Source organism: Lynx rufus, unplaced genomic scaffold (assembly GCF_022079265.1).
Source record: "Lynx rufus isolate CCGP_SWC_20201006 ecotype Redwood Valley unplaced genomic scaffold, mLynRuf1.p SCAF_28, whole genome shotgun sequence".
NCBI lineage: Eukaryota > Metazoa > Chordata > Mammalia > Carnivora > Felidae > Lynx > Lynx rufus.
The window spans coordinates 8208961-8236354 of NW_025814843.1; the positions used below are offsets into that span (position 1 = coordinate 8208961).

The 27394-nt window shown below is 42.4% G+C and overlaps 1 protein-coding gene across 1 annotated transcript; it reads left to right on the forward strand.

Moving 5' to 3' along the window:
* The first annotated feature begins 609 nt into the window (after positions 1-609).
* On the forward strand, positions 610-22492 carry LOC124519507 (myosin-4). The gene is made up of 38 exons (XM_047089797.1): positions 610-813; positions 896-1039; positions 1378-1534; positions 2282-2309; positions 2399-2513; positions 2932-3024; positions 3179-3242; positions 3385-3483; positions 3610-3713; positions 5394-5532; positions 6167-6285; positions 6376-6525; positions 6642-6812; positions 8318-8627; positions 9462-9532; positions 9937-10024; positions 10107-10224; positions 10756-10879; positions 10971-11107; positions 11223-11478; positions 12173-12415; positions 12718-12894; positions 13099-13244; positions 13532-13622; positions 13708-14097; positions 14569-14695; positions 15148-15266; positions 15394-15590; positions 16815-16998; positions 17078-17243; positions 17345-17469; positions 18161-18469; positions 19034-19237; positions 20592-20717; positions 20805-20975; positions 21062-21166; positions 21271-21366; positions 22340-22492. Exons 1-38 carry the CDS (start codon positions 610-612, stop codon positions 22490-22492), a joined length of 5820 nt encoding a protein of 1939 aa, XP_046945753.1.
* The last annotated feature ends 4902 nt before the right edge of the window (positions 22493-27394 follow it).

Here is a 27394-nt window from a genome sequence, read left to right on the forward strand (position 1 = left end):
TTTGGACCATGTCCTGAATGAACAGATTTACCTTTTAATCAATCTAATTTTTAAAATATGACATCCAATGTATGTATCTGATTTAAAAAATTTGGGCCAGGAGAAAAATCGGACAAAATATGTGAGTTTTTACATTAGGTTCAGATTGTAAAGCCATTGAAAAGAGTTATTTTCCATGCTTTTGTATCATTGCAATGTCAAAAAAAAAAGTGAGAAGGGGGAATGGAAAAAGGAAACAAAGCTAAGCAAGCAGAAAAAGAAAATATTCTGAACACACTTGGGGCATCACAAACATTGCTGACTGAAATATGAATTCTTCCACATTTCTCTGCAAAGCCTTACAACACAGAGGATGCAATGGAGGCCTCAAATGTCACAAACATGAAGCTGCCAACATAAGGCTTTCCAACCTGTGATCCGATCCCTCAGCACCTTTGTACAGGACACGAGAGTGATCCCGACAGGCGGCAGTGAGGAAACGGGCGAGGCCAATGAGGCACCAGAACGTGAAACCAAGAGGACAACGTCCACGCTCCCCCAGCCTCACCGTCAGGCTCTCTCTGCCCTCTAGGTACACCTGTGCTGTGTTGCCGCCAATAACCCCCAGCCATGAGTTCCGACGCTGAGATGGCCGTTTTTGGGGAGGCAGCTCCGTACCTCCGAAAGTCTGAAAAGGAGCGCATTGAAGCCCAGAATAGGCCCTTCGACGCCAAGAATTCTGTCTTTGTGGTGGATGCTAAGGAATCCTACGTGAAAAGCACAGTCCAGAGCAGAGAAGGGGGGAAGGTGACGGTGAAGACTGATGCTGGGGCTGTAAGTAACACAAAGGGAGGTGGGCAAACATAACTGATGCTTTTCTGTTCCTCAGCTGATAAGCACTAGCTCCTCTTAACAGACTGTCACAGTTAAGGAAGATCAAATCTTCTCCATGAACCCTCCCAAATACGACAAGATCGAGGACATGGCCATGATGACGCACCTGCATGAGCCCGCCGTGCTGTACAACCTCAAAGAGCGTTATGCAGCCTGGATGATCTACGTGAGCACCCCCTTCTTTTTCTTTTCACTTTCCACTAACTTCATGAACTATGTTAGCTAAACCCTATTAAAGACTTTATTTTTTGATTTGGTTATTATATTATCTTAAGACTAATCATCTGGTTACTGTTGTGAATTCTAATGTATTTGAAAATGTGCATGGGAAAAGCCATCTACTTAATGCTGAATTCATTGGCAAACTGAAGCATCTTGTGTAGGGTGTGTGTGGGTGGGAGGCAGCCTTAGGAGAACCATCCTGGTGCTCTGGTCCCTCTCCCTTTGCACATCGAGCAGTATTTCCAAGGTGATTGCTGACTGAGCAAGCTTGTCATTTCCCAGACCTACTCGGGCCTCTTCTGTGTCACCGTCAACCCCTACAAGTGGCTGCCGGTGTACAACCCCGAGGTGGTGACCGCCTACCGGGGCAAGAAGCGCCAGGAGGCCCCGCCCCACATCTTCTCCATCTCCGACAACGCCTATCAGTTCATGCTGACAGGTGAGTCCATAATTACAATTTACGGAGTCATTTATAAAGTAAGTATATACTGATAACACAAAAGACACAGAGGCAGTACTTTGAGAATAAAATGTTCAGCACAAACATAATAATAATGATAGTATGCTAATATGGCAAGTAGTATACTATAATAATAAAATTGGGAAATATACTTAGAATAAAATGGACCAGTTCCAAAAACATAGAGAATTTTGCTTATATTTCCATGGTAAAATCCATACTAATTAATGCTAATTTCAGCTCAAAATTAACCAAATGTAGGTACCATCTATGCATTTTAATCACAGCTAATGTGTCCTCTCTCCTAGAGAGTGAGCTTTGAAAGCTCATAGTGACAGGTCGCCACAATCACAACACAAAACTTTGGATGGGACATTAATAGCATGATGAGATTTTGCACTATGGACCAAGTGGCTAAATGGATAATGGAGCCAGTACTCATTGGATATTGATACATGACTCTCACAGACATTCTGTTGAAATAGTGCATCACACGTTCCATGTCACACTAAAGGTCACAGGAGTGCAACACACTGGCTAATTAACACATCTTTTTGCTACTTATTTTAAAAAGAATCTTGTGAAAAAAGCGAAGCACCAATCCATATAGTTATTTTTGTGTGTGTGAGTGGGAGGTTTTAAAAGGCAATTTTGAGTTTGCAAGCACTGTGTTAATCTATGTGCTAAGTGTATTTTTCAGCATTATCTCCGGTTTCTCTTTCACAGATCGTGAGAACCAGTCGATCCTGATTACGTATGTAGATTTCAGTGCCTTTCTTTCTGTTGGATTTTGGTCGCGGTAGTGGTTAGACTCTGACTTGTCCCTCCGTGTGGACTTGGCAGCGGCGAATCCGGGGCGGGCAAGACCGTGAACACCAAGCGTGTCATCCAGTACTTTGCAACCATCGCAATCACTGGAGAGAAGAAAAAAGAAGAACCTACTCCTGGCAAAATGCAGGTGGGTATGATACTCTTCCCAGGATGCAAGACATCAGAGGCTCTGAAAAATCTGACCAAGTCCTTTAGAGCCACGGCCACCAATGTAGGTGACGCTCAAATGCGGAAAATAACTCTTGGGTGGGCTGTAAGAATGAGATGATTGATTGTTGCTGCGTGCGCCAGGTAGTAGTTCTCACAACCATTTATGAGGAGGAAAAACCAGGCATTGTGGAATACAGAAATCAAGGCCATGTCACTGGAGTACCTCCCTCCCCCACTTTGTCTTCCTTCTACTTGCTGCAGAAAGCCTCCCCAAAGTTACAGAGGTCTGCGAAGGGAGAAGGGGACAGGAGAGGAAGTCAATGGGAGGCTACCTCAGCAGACTGCAACTCATCTTCTCCAGGGTCTTTTTGTCCATCTTCCTCATTTCTCTTCAGGGAACGCTTGAAGATCAAATCATCAGCGCCAACCCCCTACTGGAGGCCTTTGGCAACGCCAAGACCGTGAGGAACGACAACTCCTCTCGCTTTGTGAGTCTCTTGCTCTTCCTTTTCACGTGAACGTCAGCACTGACACTTCTGCACGTGTGGTGTCGACATCTTTACCGTCCGTTCGGTCCGTAGCTAAAGAAAACATTTGTCTGCCTTTGAATGTGTACAAAAAGTCTTCCTTTGCCTTTTTAAGGGAAAATTCATCAGGATCCATTTTGGTGCAACAGGCAAACTGGCTTCTGCAGATATTGAAACATGTAAGTTAATAAATATTAGGGATTAAAAATCTTTTTCTTCCAGGGAATATATTGAAAATCTTATTTGTGTTAGGTAAACTTTTCAAATGCTTAATTTTCCATTGTGCCTTTTCTTTTAAACGTGCTCGATCTGCCTTTCTAGATCTGCTAGAGAAGTCCCGAGTTACTTTCCAGCTAAAGGCTGAAAGAAGCTACCACATATTTTATCAAATCATGTCCAACAAGAAACCAGAACTTATTGGTAAGAAGTATCTGTGATTTATTTCCACCGAGGAAGAATAAAAGCCCTTCTTCCTAATAGTCCCTCTAAAAAGTTTCTCATGACCAAAGTAATTCTGGCTATACTTGTTCTTTTCCACGTGCACAGAAATGCTCCTGATCACCACGAACCCATACGACTTTGCCTTTGTCAGTCAAGGTGAAATCACAGTGCCCAGCATTGATGATCAGGAAGAGTTGATGGCTACAGATGTAAGTAATAGGTACAAAACAGGAAAAAGCAAATTCATCCTGCAGTATACGACACTCTCCTCTATAGAGTGAACAGCATTAGCAGAAAGACATTAGGGGCAATATTACCTTTCAGGCTTCCTTACCCTTGGAACAAAGTTATAGGATGTGTCAATGACCTCTACCATGTATCAGAAAACTTTAAAAGTCTGGAATAAACATCGAGTGTTAGGCATTTCTCAGCTGGTTGGCTCCTTTTTCCTTTTTTTCTCATTGGTCATTGGGGTCCATTTTTGTACTCCAATAGTGACATTTGTCCTATGTCACACCCTACAGCCAAGAGTCTGGGAAAAGGAGCTAAAAGATTTTTAACAGAACATATTTCCACAGTTCTTCTGTAACTGGACATAAATACGAACTTTGTTTCAAATGTAACTCTGTGGGCCAATGGTATTCCCTTCTCCCCCCCAACTCCACCCCATGTAGCATTTGAAGAAATGGATTCTCTACCTCAAAAATTCATTTTGGGACTCCATGAACGTTTAGTTTTGGGAACTATAGATTCTCTCTCCCTTCTCTTCTTTTTTTAAGGATCATTGCTCTTTTATTTTCTTTATACATATACTTATAGATATTTCAAGTTTTCTTTTGAATTTCTGAATAGTCAACCTTCAATTATTCTCAACTTTAAGACCAGTGGGAACACCCCAATATTCCCAAGACAAGATTGAGAGTTGCTTACAAGAATACTTTTTCTCTTAAAATATTACTTTCAAAAACTCTATGAACTATTTGTGTGCCTTTATCTGATAAATAACAGCTTTCACAAGTTTTAACCCATTATTATTCCTATGTCCAAAAGTGTTAGGAGTTGAGAGGTTAAAAAAAAAAAAAAACTTAGTAGTCTTGCCCCAAGACTTCTGTAATATTAACATGGAGGCATTTTGAGTAGGTCGGGTCAGTGAGCTGGAAGTAAATTATCTGGAGAGTCTTAGGAGACACGAGTGTTACATAACCAAGCTCTCTCTGCTTTCTCAAAGCCTAACATGGGCAACTAAGAACGTGATCAAAATCTGATAGAGAAAAAAAGATACAACAATACTTCAATGAAAGCAGTTCTGTTCAGAAATGTCTCTTCCCTGCATGAGGAACAACCAGGTGAAGTTCCCTGCCAGGCATCTCACGGGACCTGATATCATAGAAGAACATGGGGAAAAACACAGGGCACGTGCTGTCCTCCTCATACCCTCTTCCCAACTTCACCTGCCCTGTCCAGGAGGCAGGCTAGGATTACATATTTGGCTGGGACAACACAGGAGGAAAAGGAGCAAACAGGCTTGTGAGGCAAAGGGAACGCATAAGATAAGAAACATACGGGGCAAGGCTGGGGTCACGTGGAGAAATGGGAAGTGCGTTGGCCTTGGCATCCAAAGCCAAGGCTCTGAGTCCTGGCTAGGTGAGTGTGGACAAGTCGCGTAAGATCTTCCCTGTTCACCTGACTCCATGGGAAACTGATGCATACCTCTTGGTGCTGCTTTGTGGAACTAAGTGCTAAAGAACAGGAGTGCCTTTAGACAGCAAAGTGCTAGTCAAATGCAAAGGCAAGACAGGGTGAGAAGGTGGGGAGGCAGGCCCCTGTGTACTGAGGGCACCTGCCATGGTGATCATTGCGAGCCGAGTCAAATCCAACTCTTTCCACAGAGTGCTGTGGACATTCTGGGTTTCAGCACTGACGAAAAGGCTGCCATCTACAAGCTCACGGGCGCCGTGATGCATTATGGCAACATGAAGTTCAAGCAGAAGCAGCGTGAGGAGCAGGCCGAGCCTGACGGCACCGAAGGTACCTACACTCCCTGCTTGCTCACGTCATTCAATTGAGATTACAGCTGACGCCATCAGTTCCTCAAGGGCAAGGGCCCTGGGTTCACTTTCTTGACTTATCCGACAGTGGGGAAAACTAGAAGGGAACAGAAATGACACACACTGCATGTTTTACACAACTGAGATTTGTGGAGACGTGAATTCTGCCCATTCCATTTTTCACTGCCTTACTGTACGCTAGTATTTACGATCTGATTAAAGCATTTTTCATCCCAGTCAATAATGTGTGTGCCCACATGCACTGGAGGAAAAAAAAAAAAAAACTGATCAGAATTTTCCTGTCACTACTCCTCTAGGTTAGAATTTCACAAATTATTTTTATCTGTGGTCTACTTTAGCTATGTTTTAAATATCACACAGAGCATCAATTCCCCAAGTTCCAAATTATCATCTCAAAAAAATGACTAAAATTAGTGTGAAAGTTGGCAATGCTTTTGAAGCAATATGAACAAATGGTTTTGCCACATTTGCACATATTACTCTTTGAGCAGAACTTTTTCTCTTTGTCATTGTCCTTCACACCTTAAGCTGTGCACACTGTGGTTTTTGTTTTGTTTTGTTTTGTTTTTACCGTCCTCACCTGGTTCATGCAGTTGCTGACAAGGCAGCCTATCTCCAGAGTCTGAACTCTGCTGACCTGCTCAAAGCCCTCTGCTACCCCAGGGTCAAGGTGGGCAACGAGTACGTCACCAAAGGCCAGACCGTGCAGCAGGTAAGTGAACGGCCTCAATGAATCACACACATCCCCAGCCTTCTCAACACATCTTTAGTAACACCAACAATCATTACTCTGTCCACGAAGGTATACAACGCAGTGGGCGCCCTGGCCAAGGCCGTCTATGAGAAGATGTTCCTGTGGATGGTCACCCGCATCAACCAGCAGCTGGACACCAAGCAGCCCAGACAGTACTTCATCGGGGTCCTGGACATCGCCGGCTTTGAGATCTTTGATGTGAGTTGTTGGAATAAGCGGCCCTGTTAAGGCCCCTCTGCTTCGTGTCCGCTCTGCCGAATTCCCCCTGGGTTTCCCAAACTCACTTGAGCTCTTTGGTGTTTGCAACGCCCTAGTTCAACAGCCTGGAGCAGCTGTGCATCAACTTCACCAACGAGAAGCTGCAACAGTTCTTCAACCACCACATGTTCGTGCTGGAGCAGGAGGAGTACAAGAAGGAGGGCATCGAGTGGGAGTTCATCGACTTTGGGATGGACCTGGCTGCCTGCATCGAGCTCATTGAGAAGGTTCGTATGACTTTTCAAGCCTTCGGTATGTGAAAAACAAACTGTCCACCTCCTCATGCTGAATGAACTGCAATCCCAATTCTCAAAGAACCAGCAGCGGTGTTTTATGACATTCCTGGGCACAGTGACCAGGTGCATGGTGCATCACAAGCAACATATTAAGGAGTAGTTTTTCATAGAAAAATGACTGCAATACATACACATCCACAGACACAAGGATTCACATTTCTCCCTCTTTTCACTTCCTTCTCCCTCACTTTTGTTCCTATGTGATCTCTTGGGTGACAGGAATGAAATCACAGCTAGTCCTGTGAGTACGATCATTGATCCTGGCTGTCCCATGATGGTGTGCCATGCATGAATCATCCTTCACGGGTATCAAGGCAGGATATGTCAAGGTGTCTTATAGGCTGGGAGGGCAGCTTTTCAGTTGTTGCAGTCAGTAAGACCATGTGGACTGCTGAATAAACAGCCTTACCTGGAAGAGGAGCCCTAAATTCCCCTTTATCAAAGAGTTGGGGCAATGATTCTATCGGTTGTGTGTATACTAAAACCCAACAAGCAATCATTAAGCACTTTCGAATGTGCACTGGGCACTCACCACATGCCTAGGGAGGCCCACACAGTACATGGTTACATGTGAACACTAGCCTGAGCAGACGAAAGGGGAAAAGTAAGTACAACCGCCATCTATGACAACTTCACACACTCACGTCAAAATTCATCAAAATATGAAAGAGGAGGGGGTAATATCCGCCTGGGTCTACCCAACTGGAGGAAAATAACTTTAATTTGGTGATACAGTATCTCTGCTATTCACAAAAACTGTGTGGTACTCAGTTCATGGAACATCAAAATAGGTTTGGGGAGACAATTTGTGACTGAACATCAACAACATTGAATTTTCTATCAGTCGTTCATATCAAACTTGCCACTGAAAGGAGTCGATCTGCTTACAAAGCAAAACCTAATTATCATCACTCAACTCCACAGAGTGGGGAACATAGCACAGAGTACAGAGAGTTCTAATGATACAACATGAGATGCACTTTTCTCCTGGGAACGGACCATTTTTAATCTTTAGCTGTAATTTCTCTTCTCTTCATACTTTTGTCATGTCTAGAGTTGAGGTGAAGGAAATTACACTGTCAGTAGGGAAGAAAGTATTTAGATAGATACATATATGGGATAAAGAATTCAGCTTTGAAATGGTAGTTTTGGAATTTAATTTTATACTCTGAACATAAAGTTTGCCAAATGGCACAGATGGGCTTTTTTTTTAATTGAGTCTTTCTAGCAAATATATTTCCCATATGTCCTTGATACAGGACTGTTTCACATTTCAGTAGCAGAGGAGAGGCAGCAAAGTAGAACCATGCCTATTGAATTTCTTATCACCCGAACTCTTATTCTGGAACATGTTCAGGTTTCCACCAAGTACATAAACTATTAGAGCACACTTTTCTGAGGGACTCATATTATCATCCCTTTTTTCCTACTCTCAGCCTATGGGCATCTTCTCCATCCTGGAGGAGGAGTGCATGTTCCCCAAGGCCACGGACACCTCCTTCAAGAACAAGCTGTACGAACAGCATCTTGGCAAGTCCAACAACTTCCAGAAGCCCAAGCCTGCCAAAGGCAAGGCCGAGGCCCACTTCTCGCTGGTGCACTACGCCGGCACCGTGGACTACAACATTGCCGGCTGGCTGGACAAGAACAAGGACCCGCTGAACGAGACCGTGGTTGGGCTGTACCAGAAGTCCGCAATGAAGACTCTGGCTCTCCTCTTTGCCGGGGGACAAAGTGCTGAAGCAGGTTGTTAATATCACTAATATGTTCCTAGAGTCACAAAACAGAAATATACTTTTTATCAGAGACTGATATAGTTATCTCAAAACCTGTCATGAAAATACTGGCCAATATGGACTTAATGATAGGAAGTATATTTAGTGAGTCTTACGATCATAGGCTTTCAGAGCTAAAATTGACACTATGGATCATTTTGTCCATGGCCTCATTTCACCCATGAGGAAACAGAGACTCAAAGGTTAAGTGACGTGCTCAAGATCATACAGCTTATTTCAATTATTTTGATAGTATCGGTTCCTTAAAGGATCCAGCTAAGCTGGAGATGAAGAAATCCTTTGTCAAGGCACTAGTGCTTAAGGAATGCAAGTTGTGTTCTCCTAAGTCCCCTAAGACCAGATGTGCAAGCAGAGGTAGAGAGACACAAGCAAACAGGAAGCAGGACTTGCCTGCAGGTTAGCAGAGGCTCACCTCCCTGGCACCATGCATGCAACTTTGCCTCTTCTCTGGGGGATGTGTGCACTAAGGCGGCATTACTCCTCTGTCTTCTGGCACTCCCCCTCTGCTGATTTGGAGGAGAGGGGTCCTACCTCTTCCCCACATCTACCCTTTTCATCCACAGTTCTTTTATTGTTGCTGTTGTTGTTTTCCTGAATACCTATAATGTGAGCCAATGCATCTATTTCCCTAATCCAGAGCTGAAGGAGGAAAGATACAGAGGGAAGATGAGGGATGATACAAGTGAATGAGTGCACATTTAAATTCCAGAGGGAATCTTGGGAGTCCTTATACCTACGGATAGTACAAATTAAATAGTTTTAATTCTTTTATATTATTTTTCAGAAAGTGGCGGTGGAAAAAAAGGTGGCAAAAAGAAGGGTTCTTCTTTCCAGACAGTGTCAGCGCTTTTTAGGGTACAGTATATTCTTGAATGCCCCAAAAAACCTACTTCTGTGACAATTAAATTATCGTAACTTAAAAAAACTTTTTTAAAAGAAATCTATAGTGAAACAGAAAAAAGGTAATGTTGTACAAAGGAAAATGAAAAATGTGTTAGGAAAAATTGAACAAAAATAAAACCTGCAGTGTGAGTTCAAACCTTACAATATATGAAACATCTCCCCTCAAAGCTCCAAATCTAAAAGATCTAGCGTTGAACAAATTTCACATGAAATCAAACCCTCTCTGGAAGCAACTACTGTAGTCAGTTACATTGACTTTATTCATGAAATGGAGCCCATTAACTACAGATCCTTGATAGGGAGTCTCACGTAAATGCAACAAAAAACGATTTTAAAACTTTCCCTATGGTTCTCAGGAGAATCTGAACAAGCTGATGACCAACCTGAGGAGCACTCACCCCCACTTTGTGCGCTGCATCATCCCCAATGAAACCAAAACCCCCGGTAAGACACTTCTGACATCCAGACAAGTGCCAGCGTGTTTGCTTTAGACCATGAAATAAGGCATGTGTATCCTTCCCTTTAGGGGCCATGGAGCATGAACTTGTCCTGCACCAGCTGAGGTGTAACGGAGTGCTGGAAGGCATCCGCATCTGCAGGAAGGGATTCCCCAGCAGAATCCTTTATGCAGACTTCAAGCAGAGGTTTGTGTCTCATTTTTTTCTCCCTTTCAATGTGCTAGTCCAGATCATTATTGCCATGCAATTCAAACATCTTTTAACTTTTCCCTGAAAACCGAAATTCTGGGGTGCCTGGGTGGCTCAGTCGGTTATGCATCTGACTCTTGGTTTTGGCTCAGGTCGTGATCTCATAGTTTGTGGGATCAACCCCTGTGTCAGGGTCCATGCTGACAGTGCAGAGCCTGCTTGGGATTCTCTCTCCCCATCTCTCTCTGCCCCTCCCCTGCTCATGCTCGCTCTCTCTCTCTTTCTCTCTCAAAAGAAATAAATAAGCATTTTTTTAAAAAGAAAACTGAAATGCAATTATCAGAAAGAATGAAGCCTTGGTTTATATTATACTGTTTTTAAACATATTTTCCCAAGGTTTATCTAAAGCACTGCTTGATTATTTTAATGGAATTTTTTCCTCAAAACTCAGTCTATCATTTTTTCAATGATAGTTACTGTGAGTTTTGGTAAGAAAAACAAACTTTCATATTCTTTAATTTCTGATAGATACAAGGTTCTAAATGCAAGTGCTATCCCAGAGGGTCAGTTCATTGATAGTAAGAAGGCTTCTGAGAAACTTCTGGGGTCTATTGACATCGACCACACCCAGTACAAATTCGGTCACACCAAGGTACCAATCTACCTAAATCTCTATCATAATTTCATCACCTTGGGACTTTCTCTTGAGTGGAAATGACATATCTCACTTGTTCTTTGGCCAGGTTTTCTTTAAAGCTGGCCTGTTGGGAACTCTAGAGGAGATGCGAGATGAAAAGCTGGCCCAACTCATCACACACACCCAGGCTGTGTGCAGAGGGTACCTGATGAGAGTAGAATTCAAGAAGATGATGGAGAGGAGGTGAGGGACCTCGTTCTCCACACTTTCATAATTGAATCCGATGCAGTCATTACTTCTGTTGAGTGCCAGTCACTGCCCACATTCTTCTTCATTTCCATATTTGTTCTTCCTACAGAGAGTCCATCTTCTGCATCCAGTACAACGTCCGTGCCTTCATGAATGTCAAGCACTGGCCCTGGATGAAGCTGTATTTCAAGATCAAGCCCCTCCTCAAGAGCGCCGAGACCGAGAAGGAGATGGCCAACATGAAGGAAGAATTTGAGAAGACCAAGGAAGAGCTGGCGAAGTCTGAGGCAAAAAGGAAAGAACTTGAGGAGAAGATGGTAGCTCTGATGCAAGAGAAAAATGACTTACAGCTTCAAGTTCAATCTGTGAGCATTAGTCCCTGCACAGCTCAGCCACTTCTTATCCTCCAAACACTGTATAAGTAGATATGAAACATTTTTAGTTTAAGGTTTATAAATCAATGGTTTCCACTAAAATATGTGTTGTCATTGTTCATCTTTCAAAAATACTAAGACTCAGACCTGAAGAAGCAATAGACATGAAGTCACAAATTATGCGGCATATGTTCATATGTACATCCATACGTAGTATGGAAATCAGAGAGCAAAGTCATAAAGCTATCCAAAGATGTTTTCCTTCCTTTATAGAACCTTTTCTTAGATGAGACTGTTGTTTCCTTAGGGAATACATTGTGCATAAAACAGAAGTTATGCCGTTCTTACCAGGGTGAGGAAAAGGTTAAATTAATGGACCCCTCAAACCTGAGAAAACCGAGTCCAAGAATTAATAACTGACCCTTCCAAAGCAGCACAAGTGCAGATTTGGCCAAAGGGCTAGTTTTCCCGATTTGGTCTTCCACACATGGATATCTGGAGGAAAACTGTTACTATACTTAATCAGTGGATTAAAATTACTAACATTTTGTCTACTGGACTTTTAAAAGTTGGCATATGTATTGACCAAACTGGTTGAGTCACTAAAGTATCCACCTTTTAATAAATTATTGTGTCTTTGCAGATATAGCTTATACAAATGGAAGTGTTTCATTTCCCCCATTAGGAAGCAGATGGCTTGGCTGACGCAGAGGAAAGATGCGACCAGCTGATTAAAACCAAAATCCAGCTGGAGGCCAAGATCAAAGAGCTGACTGAGAGAGCTGAGGATGAGGAGGAGATCAATGCCGAGCTGACGGCCAAAAAGAGGAAACTGGAGGACGAGTGTTCAGAGCTCAAGAAAGACATCGATGACCTTGAGCTGACCCTGGCCAAGGTTGAAAAGGAGAAACATGCCACAGAGAACAAGGTACAATCATGATCCATTTTAGAGTGTTTAAAAGTGCTAGCTTGTTACGGAAATACTTTAACTAAAAGTTTAATCTTAAAATCAATGAATATGAAAGAAAAGTACCATCATATATATGTCGTCTTCACCATTTCTGACTAATTACCTTGACCCTTACCTCCCATATTTTTCAGCTATGGAGGCCTGGGTTAGCTTCTCGTCTCCATTTTCCATCTTAGGCTGACACTGTCCTAAGCTATTACCATGTTTTTTGTCAAGATGACGGGATGTCATTAACATTCTATAATCTGTTCAAATCTAAGGTGAAAAACCTCACAGAAGAGATGGCAGGCCTGGACGAAACCATCGCTAAGCTGACCAAGGAGAAGAAGGCCCTCCAGGAGGCCCACCAGCAGACCCTGGATGACCTACAGGCAGAAGAGGACAAGGTCAACACGCTGACCAAAGCTAAAACCAAGCTCGAGCAGCAAGTGGATGATGTAAGTGTGAAAAACACAGTATTTCCTCTTAAGATAAAACAAACAGTTGTGACATATGCCTTTCTCTGCGGGTTTGAAAACAATCATTAAAATTCCCATGCTATTTGGTGCATTTTTTAAAATTCTCCTGTGCATCTTTGGTGGCCAGTAACATATGGTTCAGTGCCTCAGGACTGAAATAAATAAAATACACTATAAATTTAGCTTGAAGGGTCTCTGGAACAAGAAAAGAAACTCCGCATGGACCTAGAAAGAGCCAAGAGGAAACTGGAGGGAGACCTAAAACTGGCCCAGGAGTCCACAATGGACGTCGAAAATGACAAACAGCAACTCGATGAAAAACTTAAAAAGTGAGCATGATATAGTTAAATTGTAATCTGCTTGTTGTCTGTCAATTCATCTGTCAATTCAGGCCAAATATATGTTTTAAAGATCTCCAAAATATTACTTTGGAGTACACATAAAAAAACAAATAATGGCATCTTTGACTTTTTATTAAATGAAAATGGTACAGTATTGACTTGTAAAACGTGTACTACTCATGTCCTCAACACAGCAGCATAAAGATATTCCACCATATGTGGCAGAGAGGACTGGTAAGAGAACTGACAGAGCTTATTTGTTGCTCCTCTGACAGGAAAGAGTTTGAAATGAGCAATCTGCAAAGCAAGATTGAAGACGAGCAGGCCCTCGCCATGCAGCTGCAGAAGAAGATCAAGGAGTTACAGGTGAGTCACAACCTCCACCTCGTCCGCGTATCACAGGAATCAAAACTGCCACGAGTTGCCATTAATGTTGGTGTGTCACCCTCAGGCCCGCATCGAGGAGCTGGAGGAGGAAATCGAGGCAGAGCGGGCCTCCCGGGCCAAAGCAGAGAAGCAGCGCTCCGACCTCTCCCGCGAACTGGAGGAGATCAGCGAGCGGCTGGAAGAAGCCGGCGGGGCCACTTCCGCCCAGATCGAGATGAACAAGAAGCGGGAGGCCGAGTTCCAGAAGATGCGCAGGGACCTGGAGGAGGCCACCCTGCAGCACGAAGCCACGGTGGCCACCCTGAGGAAGAAGCACGCGGACAGCGTGGCCGAGCTGGGGGAGCAGATAGACAACCTACAGAGGGTCAAGCAGAAGCTGGAGAAGGAGAAGAGCGAGTTGAAGATGGAGATTGACGACCTGGCCAGTAACATGGAGACCGTCTCCAAGGCCAAGGTTTTTATTAACTTGTCTCCTTTTCATTTTATACAGTTTATATATGACTATATCCAATCTAACTGTATGAACTTTCAATGTTATCTCATTTTACGCCTGTTAGGCATCACTCTATTGAAATGAATCACTTCAGTGTTCCTATCTTATTTGTAGAAACCACTTTAAATATTGTCACTATGACCACGAAAGAATGTAATTACAGGAAAAAATTTTTCTCTAAAAACCATACTCTACAGGATACAGAATTTAAGTGATGTTCATATTTTCCAAAAGGAAATGACCTAATTTTCATAATCATATGTGTATTCATTTAGCCCAAATTATGTGCCTCTACATCCAAGGCACCATGCAGGGCTTTGGAGTAGATAGAAAAGTACATAAAACTCAGCTCCTTTCCACAAGTAGTTCTCTCCAAATCCAGACTCACAAATAAAAGCGTCTGCTCTTCCTGTTGCCTACTTCCCACCACAGGGAAACCTCGAGAAAATGTGCCACACACTGGAGGACCAGCTCAGTGAAGTGAAAACGAAGGAAGAGGAGCAACAGCGCCTCATCAATGAGCTGTCGGCCCAGAAGGCGCGCCTACACACAGAGTCAGGTCAGCAGGTGCACGGCCGGTGCGCACAGAGGCCAAGAATGGAAGGCGGGCCTCCACTTGTGAGCGCCCACCGGATGCCCATCACTTCTCAGGCCACATGTGTCCAGTATCACTGATTTGTCATTCCTTCTCGTTTTTACTGGGAGATGGTAAAAAGTATGGTTCTAAGCTATAACTGGAAGAAAATTAAGCCCTGGACTGAGATATTTGTTGTCGTGGAATTACTAAAAAAAAAAAATAATCTATTCATATATATATGTATATCTCCATCCTGAAATATCAAAGAAAGCTCACATTTTAAAAAAAAGAAAGAAATAACACCTTCTCAACCATATCAAAGTTCTTGAGTTATTCTTTTCATCATGGAATAAGAGTTCTGATGTTACAGCAGTCTGTAAACTAGTCGGCACCTAGACAACAGAACTAAAGCTCTCATGTTTTGTCTTTCCCAGGTGAATTTTCACGACAGCTGGATGAGAAAGAGGCTCTGGTGTCTCAGCTATCACGAGGCAAACAAGCATTTACACAACAGATTGAGGAGTTAAAGAGGCAGCTGGAAGAGGAGTCTAAGGTGAGAATTTTCCAGCTGAGATTTCCAATCCCTCGAACTTTGCAGCATGACATACAACTGAGCTTCACTTAGAGAATATCAATGATCAGAACATAAACTTACAATGCACATTTTCTGGTTGGTTCAGGCCAAGAACGCACTGGCCCACGCCCTGCAATCAGCCCGCCATGACTGTGACCTGCTGCGGGAACAGTATGAGGAGGAGCAGGAAGCCAAGGCTGAACTGCAGAGGTCAATGTCCAAGGCCAACAGCGAGGTGGCCCAGTGGAGGACCAAATATGAGACAGACGCCATCCAGCGCACAGAGGAGCTGGAGGAGGCCAAGTACGGAGTCTTAATGATGGGGACAGAAAGAGAAGTTTAAAAACAGTGAAGATAAAATAATGAAAGAAACAATATTCCAGACATGAAGATAGGTGAAAAATACCAGCCTATCTGATTACAGAGTGGTGGAAACCATCATTTTCTCTTTATAAACTGGTACATGTCCACTGAAGAAAGGGCCAAGACCACAGCCTTCCCCACAATCTCGTTTACTACAAAAATATCTTAAATTTCTTTCTAACAAAATGAACCAAAAATTATCAGCATATCCCTTATGAATTGAGTAGAACTTCCTTCAATATAAGAAAAAATGGAGGCACTGAGGCTGTCTGATACATTATTATGAATATTATAATTACCAATAATCAGTTTATCCCTACCTGGAGTATTTAGAAGTTCAGAATGAGACTATCATATTCTGTCATTATTTAACAACCAGTATCAATAAACTTATTCATTAATTATGTACAGTTTTAATGGAATAAAACTCATGGGAGTTACACATGGAAAGGCAATAATCATTATGTTCCCAGTGAAGGAAACTTCTCTATATTGGATATAGCTTGGTAGTTGTTAGAATTAAGCAGAATGAAGGGGTTTGGCAAGCATTTCCAGAGGGAGCACTCCAGATAAGAGCATGGGCTGGGGGAGGTCGTGAGTTAAGGGGGCTGGTGAAGGAAGGTATTTGGGGAAAATGTGATTATGGAATAATATTTATTGTCTGGGGCTTCAGACCCAGAACATTAGTCATTAATCATATGCCCTCAGAAATGTCACTTTGGGCCCCAGTTTCATTCATAAAGAGGACCATGTTAACACGTTTTACGATGCTATTCAGCACTAGCATCTTTGAAGACATGCCTCCTGTTCACGGCTGTCACTTCGTCACCCTCTCACACCCTCACCTTTCTCACTCAGCTGAAGCGCTTACTCATTCTTCATCTCTCTCCCACATGCACACACACATTACCATCACCATGCACACAAAAAGGCCTGGCTCAGGAGTATGTTTGGCAACCCCAGAGATAAAGAGTAGACTTCACTAGGGAGAATTAAAGAGACAAAATGGGTACTGAGAAGACATTTTAGGAAACCTTAACAATTTGTGGACACAGGAGCAAAAAATTCTTGGGGAAAACATGCTTTCCTAGTCAGCAGCTTTATTAAGTTCACTGTGGTGGCTTCAACTCTGCTCTTGGTCACCCGCACTGACCAACGTTTCAGGAAGAAGCTGGCCCAGCGGCTGCAGGATGCGGAGGAACAGGTGGAGGCCGTGAATTCCAAATGTGCCTCTCTGGAAAAGACAAAGCAGCGGCTCCAGAACGAAGTGGAGGACCTCATGATCGACGTGGAGAGAACAAATGCGGCCTGTGCGGCCCTGGACAAGAAGCAGAGGAACTTCGACAAGGTGGCCCACAATGACCAGCTTCTTGGGGGAAAGTGGCCTGACTCTTGATTACAGAGGCTTAGTTCTGATGTACTTCCAGGTCCTGGCAGAGTGGAAACAGAAGTATGAGGAGACTCAGGCTGAACTTGAGGCCTCCCAGAAGGAGTCCCGCTCTCTCAGCACTGAGCTGTTCAAGGTCAAGAATGCCTACGAGGAATCCCTGGATCACCTGGAAACCCTGAGGCGAGAGAACAAGAACTTGCAGCGTGAGTCTTTGTAATCCTTCTCCTTCCAAAATGGCAGGAAGGCATCTTTTCAAGTTTTCATTTTTCTCAACTGAATTTGGTGTTTTACTATGAACCTACAGAGGAGATTTCTGACCTGACGGAGCAGATTGCGGAGGGGGGAAAGCATATCCACGAATTGGAGAAAGTAAAGAAACAAATAGATCAAGAGAAGAGTGAACTACAGGCTGCCCTGGAAGAAGCAGAGGTACATGTTTTGTTTGCTCACTTATGCCTTATAAATAAATGGAAAAATTAACAGCAACTGAGATCTGTCATGTGGTAAAGCTGCAGGGGATAACTCCTTAATTCAGTGAGAAATACTGAATTTCCTTGGGAATGCAGAACAGGCTAAATTAAGATGTATGAAAGTTTGTGCATTTTTTAACGCCTTCAAGAAATCATCATGATGTGCAGAACAAACAACAACAAGCTCTTCAGGTATCAATTGGGAAACATCATCAAAAAGACGTGACACCCACTGACCTCCCCTGTCCTTGGAATGTGGGTTCCGCTTGCCTTTCCTGCTCCCAGGGGCTGCTCCACAAACAGCCTTGAGACAGTGGTGTGGTGTTGAGAACACCTAGACAGTACACGTGACTAAATCCACTGATGGCCTCTTTGTAAACTTTTAAAATTTTGTGGGCAGAGGCACGATTCATTCGGCTTCCTGCCGTTCAAGACAAGCCTCTTACCCAAGTCACTTTGCTATTATTAAATAGCCACTACCAAGCTGGAGTGGCCTGCCTCTTTCTTTGGTCTCTCCCTGCCCTCCCAAGGGCCAGCTGCAGATTATACCTGGGAAGATCCTGAGGGGGTTGAGAACCAAGAGTAACCTAAATGTTGCTTTTTAGTATATGTGCTGCCGAAGCGAGCACTAAATGTTGCTTTTTAAAAAGGGATCTCTTGAGCACGAAGAAGGCAAAATCCTTCGCATCCAGCTTGAGTTAAACCAGGTGAAATCTGAGATTGATCGGAAAATTGCTGAGAAAGATGAAGAAATCGATCAGCTAAAGAGGAACCATCTCAGAGTGGTGGAGTCAATGCAGAGCACCCTGGATGCTGAGATCAGGAGCAGGAACGATGCCCTGCGGATCAAGAAGAAGATGGAGGGAGACCTCAATGAAATGGAAATCCAGCTGAACCACGCCAACCGCCAGGCTGCAGAGGCAATAAAGAATCTTAGAAACACACAAGGAATACTGAAGGTACACTGGGATAAACACACATGGCGTCATGCAGTCAAGGTGTAACTGTGCAATTTATATGCCGTAAACCTAAATAATACGGTAATCAGTTGAAAATTTACACTGCTGAAACATACACAGCTGAAAAATAGCTTGCTTCTGGAAAAGTCAAAGAAAAGTTCACTTTGTCAGCTGAAGACGCTGCACAAATCACTTTATAGGAACCTCATTTGTATAATGTATATAAGTATATACACATATTTTTAAAATACATATATCTACACTTATTTAATTTACGTAAAACAACATCATTAGACTAGCTCATCTCTGAGGATGCTTTCTTGATCCAAAATTTTGTATCTTTGGCCATGGTATTTTTTTATGATTCACAATCTAAAATATAACATCGTGTTCTTTTGAGTAGATCTGCTACCCTAGGCTACAGAGAATGTCATTAAAGGGACTTTCTCATTTTTTCTCTCTAACCATACTCTAAGTTATTAAGAACAAGGTGTGTCGATGACCCGAAATTTGTATTCACTTTCATTGGAACGCGGGTAAGAGTCTTTGCCTCTTTCTGTGCAGGACACTCAGCTACATCTGGATGATGCCGTCAGAGGCCAGGAGGACCTGAAGGAGCAGCTGGCCATGGTGGAGCGCAGGGCCAACCTGCTGCAGGCTGAGATCGAGGAGCTGCGGGCATCCCTGGAGCAGACGGAGAGGAGCAGGAGGGTGGCCGAGCAGGAGCTCCTGGATGCCAGTGAGCGTGTGCAACTCCTGCACACCCAGGTAAGGTTCAGGACTATGGCTGAGCAAAGGCACTTCCTGACGTTGAAGACAATCTGAGGGGATAAGCTTGTTTTTAAGTAAGGAGTAACCCTGGCCAGGGTCCTTCGTGAAGTTCTGGAGAATGCACATTACTAAGACATACTGGGAAGGGGGGGCGGGCCTAGCCAGCTCACAGGTGTATTTGTAGGCTGCCATAATCATGCTGATTAGAAAAAATTTAGGGTTCTAGAAACTTTCGTAAGGAAAGCACAAAAGGCCATCTGCTAATAACCATACATATGACATTAGTGGCCATCTTGTCTTTTGCAACTCTAAGCTGCAAATAGATAAGCAAATAAAATAGAGGAGAAAGAATAAGCCACCAAGTAATTTTGTGTGTCCCGGACACACATAAAAGCTAACTACATGAAATATAAAAAGAAGCTCTTAAGTTCAAATTCACAGAGGCCATCATTACTGCCAGTCAGCATTTGTTGTTTATAATGGATATGCTAAATAAATGGTGGTAGAGCCTCATGATGGCTAATAAGGAGCCATTACAGTATGCATTTACTGCCATGGAAAGATGTTCACAATATACTAAGTGAAAACAGCAACTTAAACATAATATATAAAGCATGATCATTTTTGTAGAAAATATATAGGATAAACAAAAGTATTATCAATGCTTATCTTTGGGTAGGGAGAGTATAACAATTATTCTTTACCTCTTATTTTGCTAATTTATATGTTCTTTTTTGTAATAAACATATATTACTACATACTTTTTAAAAACTGCAATATAAGGAAATAGCCATCATGGAAACGTTAAAATCACGTAGGACAAATAATTTTAAATTCAAATTAAAATGCAGTGTTTTTCATACTCATGCTTAGTATCCTTGAGTTGATTAAATATGTTTAAATACCATCAAGTTTTCCAAAACATAACAGATCCTTTGTTCATTTTTGTACCAATAATGATGCTATTTATGTACTTTAAATATGAAGCCAACCACATGTGAATAAACAACTAAAAATCAATAATCCATTTTCCATGAGCCACAGCACTTTACATTTTTTTTCCTGGCTCGCAGTTGTGCTTCATGCTTACAGGCAGCCACTGTTAATTGTTGAACATCTTTGGCATCAAAAATCAAATTTTACCTTAGAATTTAAGAAAATATTCATTAACAGAAGTATGGGTGAATAAGAAGAGAAGGCATAACTTAGAGTCAACTTTTCATTTGATTTTTATGCTGACATTTTCTTGGATCACAAATTTTTGCCTGTATACACTAATAAAAATGATAGTATAAACAGAATATAATTAAATGTGCTTCCCCCCCTCCTTTTTCTTATTAATTTGAAACAGAACACCAGCCTGATCAACACCAAGAAGAAGCTGGAGACAGACATCTCCCAGATCCAGGGAGAGATGGAAGACATTGTCCAGGAAGCCCGCAACGCAGAAGAGAAGGCCAAGAAGGCCATCACTGATGTGAGCAGAGGGCAACACGGTGGTGCTCAAACTTGAATGCTGATGCGCCAGCCCAGCTCTCAACCGGTTTTGTTTCACTGCTAACAGGCGGCCATGATGGCCGAGGAGCTGAAGAAGGAGCAGGACACCAGCGCCCACCTGGAGCGGATGAAGAAGAACCTGGAGCAGACGGTGAAGGACCTTCAGCACCGTCTGGACGAGGCTGAGCAGCTGGCCCTGAAGGGCGGGAAGAAGCAGATCCAGAAACTGGAGGCCAGGGTGGGTGTCTATCAGTTCATTCAGTTCCTGACCTGTTCGTGCAGCCAGTCACAGCCAAATTGCTAAACAGCTTTTTTCTCTTCCAGGTGAGGGAGCTTGAAAATGAGGTAGAAACTGAACAGAAGCGCAATGTGGAGGCTGTCAAGGGTCTCCGCAAACATGAGAGAAGATTAAAGGAACTCACTTACCAGGTGACCTGCCTTTCCATATTTCTCAGGCCCACTTGCTTTCAAGAAAGTGAAAATAATGCGTTGTTCTCAAATAACAACACTATTTGCTGCCTCTTACATTTCAGACGGAGGAGGACCGCAAGAATGTTCTCAGGCTGCAGGACTTGGTGGACAAATTACAAACCAAAGTTAAAGCTTACAAGAGACAAGCTGAAGAGGCCGTGAGTATCTGCGTAATGAGACAGAAAAGTCCAGAGCAGGTCCAGGTTTCGGGGAGTCTGAAGTTTATAGAATTTAAGAGTATTTCTTTAAGGCAAAGAATATAAAATCAGGTCTGAAAATGAGTATTTGGAATGAAAACAAATTTACCACTAATTACTGGAGCCTTAGATTCAGGTTCATTTCTTCTGAGACCTCTTTAAGCAATTTTCCAGACATGTTAGTATAGAAATGCTTCTTGGTTACAACCTACTTCCCTATCTAGAACACCTGCCACTCCCAGAAATCTCCAGCACTCACAGGGTCTGTGCAAATGAGGGCTGTGAAATCTAAGCTCTGCTGAACAAACTTCACAATAAATCCATCAGAACATTTCCTTTTCATTTGGCTGCTTTCTCATCTTGTTATCTTTCTCATCCTGTTAAATTCAGAAACTTCCCTTAAGATTCTCTGCACCCAATAGTACCACTGTGTCTACTTTTTTTTTTTAATTTATTTATTTATTACAAGAAAGAGAGCACAAGCAGCAGAGGGGGCAGAGAGAGAGAGAATCCCAAGCACACAGGGCTCAATCCCACCAACTGTGAGATCATGACCTGAGCCGATATCAAGAGTCGGATGTTTAACAGATTGAGCTGCCCAGATGCCCCAACTGTGCCTACTTTTTCAAGTTTGTCTCATAGAATCAGATTCCCGCTACTTTGATCTCCTTGTTGACATGATAGCATCTTAAGTTTTCCAGGACACTCTTTCCAGTGAAAAAGCCCAAGCGGGGGTTTGTTAAGCCCACTCATTCACAGAGGTGAGCATATGGGATGCCCTACCCCCAGATAAGTACATGACCAAACAATAGAACCTTTTGTTTTCTCACTTATGAAGCAAATCCATCAGTAGCTGCTTCTAGAAGTAAAGAAGGCCATGAGAATCAGAAAATGTCAAATTTTCTTGTTCTCTCAAATGCATTTCTTTTCTCAGGAGGAACAATCCAATGTCAACCTCTCCAAATTCCGCAAGCTCCAGCACGAGCTGGAGGAGGCCGAGGAACGCGCTGACATTGCAGAGTCCCAGGTCAACAAGCTGCGGGTGAAGAGCCGAGAGGTCCACACAAAAATCATAAGTGAAGAGTAATTCACTCTTATGCCGAAAGGTGACCAAAGAAATGCGCAAAATGTGAAGTTCTTTGTCACTGTAGCATTAAGGCAATAAAATCTGCAGAGAATTTTGCAATCTAAAAATACATGTCTCTGTTAATCACAAGTTCTGTAGAACTATCAGAACTAATTCATTTATTCTACATTTGTTAAGCGCTTACTAGGCAATCAAAGATGATGACAAAAATGAGTGTGGTCAGTGAACCAACTTGAATAGAAGGCAAATGAAATTCAGTTCCCCGAAAGGATACAAAGGTGCTCAGTGCACCCTCAAAACCATTCACCCAATTTTACTAACTACCAAGTATGTGTCTGTACAGAAACGGGCACCACGGATATCACAATTGTCCCCCTCTTGCAGATCAAGCCAGTAGGACAACAACAATTAACACAGCTCTTAAAAGATGAGTAGATGGTTATCGGGTGAAAGAGAAATGGAGCTGGTCATTCTAGGAAGAGAAAACGAGCATGAGATTTCAGAGTGGTTTAAGCATAGGCTCCATGAGCAAGGCCCTCACTCAGCAAGGCCTGACTATGAAGGGACCTGAGTCGTGTGGTGCTGACGAATCAGGATATGCATCAACCTGGAGAAGTTTCATGAGGAGGAGAGTTGACACATTTCCGGTGAGGATGGAGTAGGAGAGGAAAGACCAGAGCCTGGAGAGACTGTTGAGGCTGCTGAAATGGTCCAGATTAGAGATGACAGGGATGGAAATAAACAAAAATGCAGAGTGCAAGCAGGCCTCCAATACTGGTCTAAAGAAAGGGCCGGAAGAGCAGTGAAGAAGTAACACAGTTTCATGGCATTCAAAACTCCCAGCTACTCTGTGATTACAGATTCTATTTCTTTTTAGGGGAGATTCTCTTCCTCTGAACCCCTCCAAGAAAACGGACAGAACTTCTTAGATAAATCCTCCTATTGACCTAATTTCTACATACAATTCTGCTTACCAAACCCAAAGAGCCTGATTTTTCTCAGTACCATGCATATTTTAAGGAAGAATCAGAAAGGGAATTTCCTATTAATGTCAAAAAGAATGTGACTGAAATATACCATAGCCATTGCCAGAGTGGTCTTTTCTTTGATACTTTTTTAAAGCTCGCAATTTGGCTTCACTGTGTAGCTATTTTAAAAAATAAGACAGTAGTGCTCACTTCGGCAGCACGTATACTAAAAAATAAGATAGTAGAATCCCAATTTATTCATTTACAGTGTCGGATATCCCTTTCTAATGAGGTGGCTGCTTCAAGGAATCTCCTTCCCCAGTGTGGGAATCCTAATTAGTAATGAAAAGACTGCTTGCTTCATAAGAAGAGGATTTAAGAGGGGTGAAAAATAATTAATAAGGAATATCTGACTTAGGCCATGATGAAGACTAATGAAATAACCTGCCTAAGGTAGGCAGACATTTATTAGCAAATTTTAATTAAACTCTGTAGAGTTAACCTATTGACCTCAAAAGCCCAGGGCAATTGCTTTATTATTCTGTCTCCTAACTATTTAAATAATTGCTCATGTAGAGAATTGGGAGTGGATTTCATTATATATGGGTCAATTATCCTGGGGTCTCTGATTAAAACAGCAAGGATTTAAGAGTCACAGATACTCTGGTTAATATTCTTCCTCATCTTCCTCACAGATTAGATATTTACAGGCTAATTTCCTTATCTCTCACAACAAAAGCACACATGAAAATCCAGAAATGCTTATAACACCCTTGTCTTTCCTTTAAATGAAATGAGGGACCATTGAGACTTGGGAACTGTTCATAACCTACTGATGCTGGATTTGAGGACCCAAATGGGATGCATGCAGTGGGGAGGCAGGAGACCATCTCCGAGAACAACTCTGAATTAGGAACAAGGGAGGTAGTTTACGTCAACTCCTCCCTGATGGCAACACTCAGACTTCCTGTGATGGGGAGAAACAGACTGGAAGAAGATTATGGACTGCCACAAGGGGCAACTGTCAGGTAACCTAACGGGTTAGATAAACCCACTTCAAGCGCATAAGCGGTTAACTAGGCAGACATAGCCATGCCCTAGCATTTTTGGTATCCAGCCAGGAATCATTACACTAAAAAAATCTCAGAATCTATAACAAGGCCAGATTCTTTCCTTCTCTATCTTCCGAGGACTTAAAGACCATGGTTACTTAAAGCAAATACTGGTACCACTGACATACTGATACTCGAAAATACCATGAAACCTTTTTTCCAACTCCATTCATAACCACACAGATAGCAAGAACAGAAGAAATCTCATGATCCCTCTCCATTACCTCCCCTTCTCTTTCATATCTAAATCTCCCACTATGAGACTGAAATCTTCAGCATCCCAAAAGATATGGACTTTTCTAACCTCCTATTACATTGGAAATGCACTAATCTCCACTAACACCTCAGCTGGAATTACTGGCTAATCAACTAAGAAAGCATCTAGAGAAAAAAGTGTCTTGAAACGTGCCTGAAGGGAGAGAAAGGGGGAGACTTTAAAAATGTCTCTACAAAAGCCATTTGCCCAAAACTTAGGGCTGCCCCTGGGGATCAGGACGCCTGGCACCCTCCTCGTGCGTCTATGGATTACGTGAACCACCCCCCCCCCCACATCAGGACTCTGGTATAGACTGAATCAGAACCATCTGGAGGGCACCCTAACCACCCAGATTAGGGATCCCCACCTCCTGAGCTTCTAACTCATTAGGTCGAAGGTGGGGCCCAAGAATTTGCATTTTTACCAAGTTTCCAGGTGATGCTGATGTGGCTAGTCCAGGATAATAGTCTGAAAACCACAGCACTACATTATCACCAAAATTTTCCAAAAAGGAATTATACATGACATCTATAGTCCTGCATTTATACCTATAAATTCAGTCAAACCTCTCTGAGCCTCAGTTTCTTCATCTGTAAAATGAAAACACTGAGCTAAATAATCACTAAAATCCAATCGAAATGCCTTAGAGTCAAAGCTGGACAGCACCGTCAGTAATAATGGTACAATCATGGAGTGCCTAGGTGGCTCAGTCGGTTAAGCGACTGACTTCGGCACAGGTCATGATCTCACAGTTCGTGAATTCGAGCCCCGCATCTATATCCGTACTGCCAGCTCAGAGCCTGGGGCCTGCTTCAGATTCTGTGTGTGTCTCTCTCTCTGCCCCTCCCCTGCTCATGCTCTCTCTCTCTCCCAAAAATAAACATTGAGATTTTTCCTAAAAAATCATGATATAATCACAGTACCTTACATTTGTGGGACTCTGATTTATTTGCAAAATGCTTCCACGTACACTTTGTCAGTTACTGGATACTCACGACTATGTGAGACAGACTCCTTTTGGAGACTGAGGTACAAAGAGAATCATGGTTTGTCAAAAGTTGTATAACTAATATATGATAAAGCCAGACAGATCTTCTAGCTCTTCATCCTGGGAAGTAATGCACGGCCCCGGACTTTCACCCTAGCCGATCAAGGGAAGATTCTGAGGACAGTCCTTGCCTAGAAACAAGGTCAGTAATCCGTCATTTCACTGGAGGGGAGAAGGCTCTCTACTCTTTACCTGGACATCCACATAGTTTGCTCCTTCACAGCTGCAGGATTCTGGATTATTACACCTTAATCCAGAGGCCTTCCTTGGCTACTCAGTATCAAAAGGCAACCCTTTTTCCCCTCTCCCGCCAATTACACCTCTTATCCCCTTGATTTACTTTAAATCTGTCCATGCAACCACTTGACTATCTGACCACTTGACTACTATTTTAGCATCTGTCTCCCTCTACTAAAATATAAGCTCCACATGGGCAGGATGTTTGTTCACTGTTCAGTGTCCAATGAGTAGAATACTGCCTGCCATGTAACAAGGGCTCAAGAAATATTTGTGGGACACATAATAATTTAATAAGAACTTAATCTGTGACACACACTGGGCTAGGTATTTTATATATACCATCCAAAAAAAAAAAAAAATCCTAAAGCAAAGGATACTTTAATGCCTTTTTCTCAGTAATTGATTTTTAAAAATCAGTAAGGATTTCCAGGATTTCTGTTTCCAGGAAAATGGAGTTGACCTAATTTCCCTATTCCTCCCACTAAGTACAACTAAAACCCCTGGACATTATATATCAAACTAACAAAAGATTCTGAGTGGTGGAGAGAAGATGGACCAGGTAAGTTCCCTGCTTCATATGCCCGGACTTGGAGTTGAAAAAGAAGACAACACAAACACCGATGGGTGTAGACAAAAAGCCCCATAAAAAGCCTACTCTCTCCAGCCAAGGGACAAAATATGGACAGCCTACTAGCAAGGCTGGTTTAACATTCGAAGCCCATCGTACTCACAGAATAAAAGTGAACATTATCTGATCATCTCAATGCATCACAGATGTGGTACAAGAATTTCATAATATCCAGCACACATTCATGATTAAAAATAGAAAAACTCTCAGCAAACTAGCAATAAAAGAAGACTTTCTCAACCTACATAACAGGCACCTATAAAAAAAAAAAACAGCGTAGCTAAAATATTATGTTTCATGATGAAACAGTGAAGACTTCCTACCTAAGACTGGTCTAGCTAACCCTCTGGAGGTCCTAGTCAATGAAGTAAGACAAGAAAATACAAGACACAGATATTGAAAAAAGAAAAAAAGGAGTAAAACTGTCCTTATTTGCAGATGACAAAATCATATGAATAATTAAATAAGTCTATAATAACAACTTAATCCAAGAAGTAAATTGAGCATGTGTCAAATTGTAAGGTCAGTATATAAAAATAAGCTTTATTTTTATATTAACAGCAAACAATTGGAAAGTGAAATACTAAAAATGAATAGCATTTACAATAGCGTCAAATAAATCACATAATATTTTAGGAATAAACTTAATT

What these genes read in the sequence shown, in the direction of transcription:
- LOC124519507 (XM_047089797.1), top strand. Translation starts at nt 610, where the DNA reads ATGAGTTCCGACGCTGAGATGGCCGTTTTTGGGGAGGCAGCTCCGTAC. An exon ending in CAAGAAACCAGAACTTATTG is followed by an intron (nt 3,484 to 3,609) that starts GTAAGAAGTATC and finishes CCACGTGCACAG; the next exon opens with AAATGCTCCTGATCACCACG. An exon ending in CAGTGTCAGCGCTTTTTAGG is followed by an intron (nt 9,533 to 9,936) that starts GTACAGTATATT and finishes TATGGTTCTCAG; the next exon opens with GAGAATCTGAACAAGCTGAT.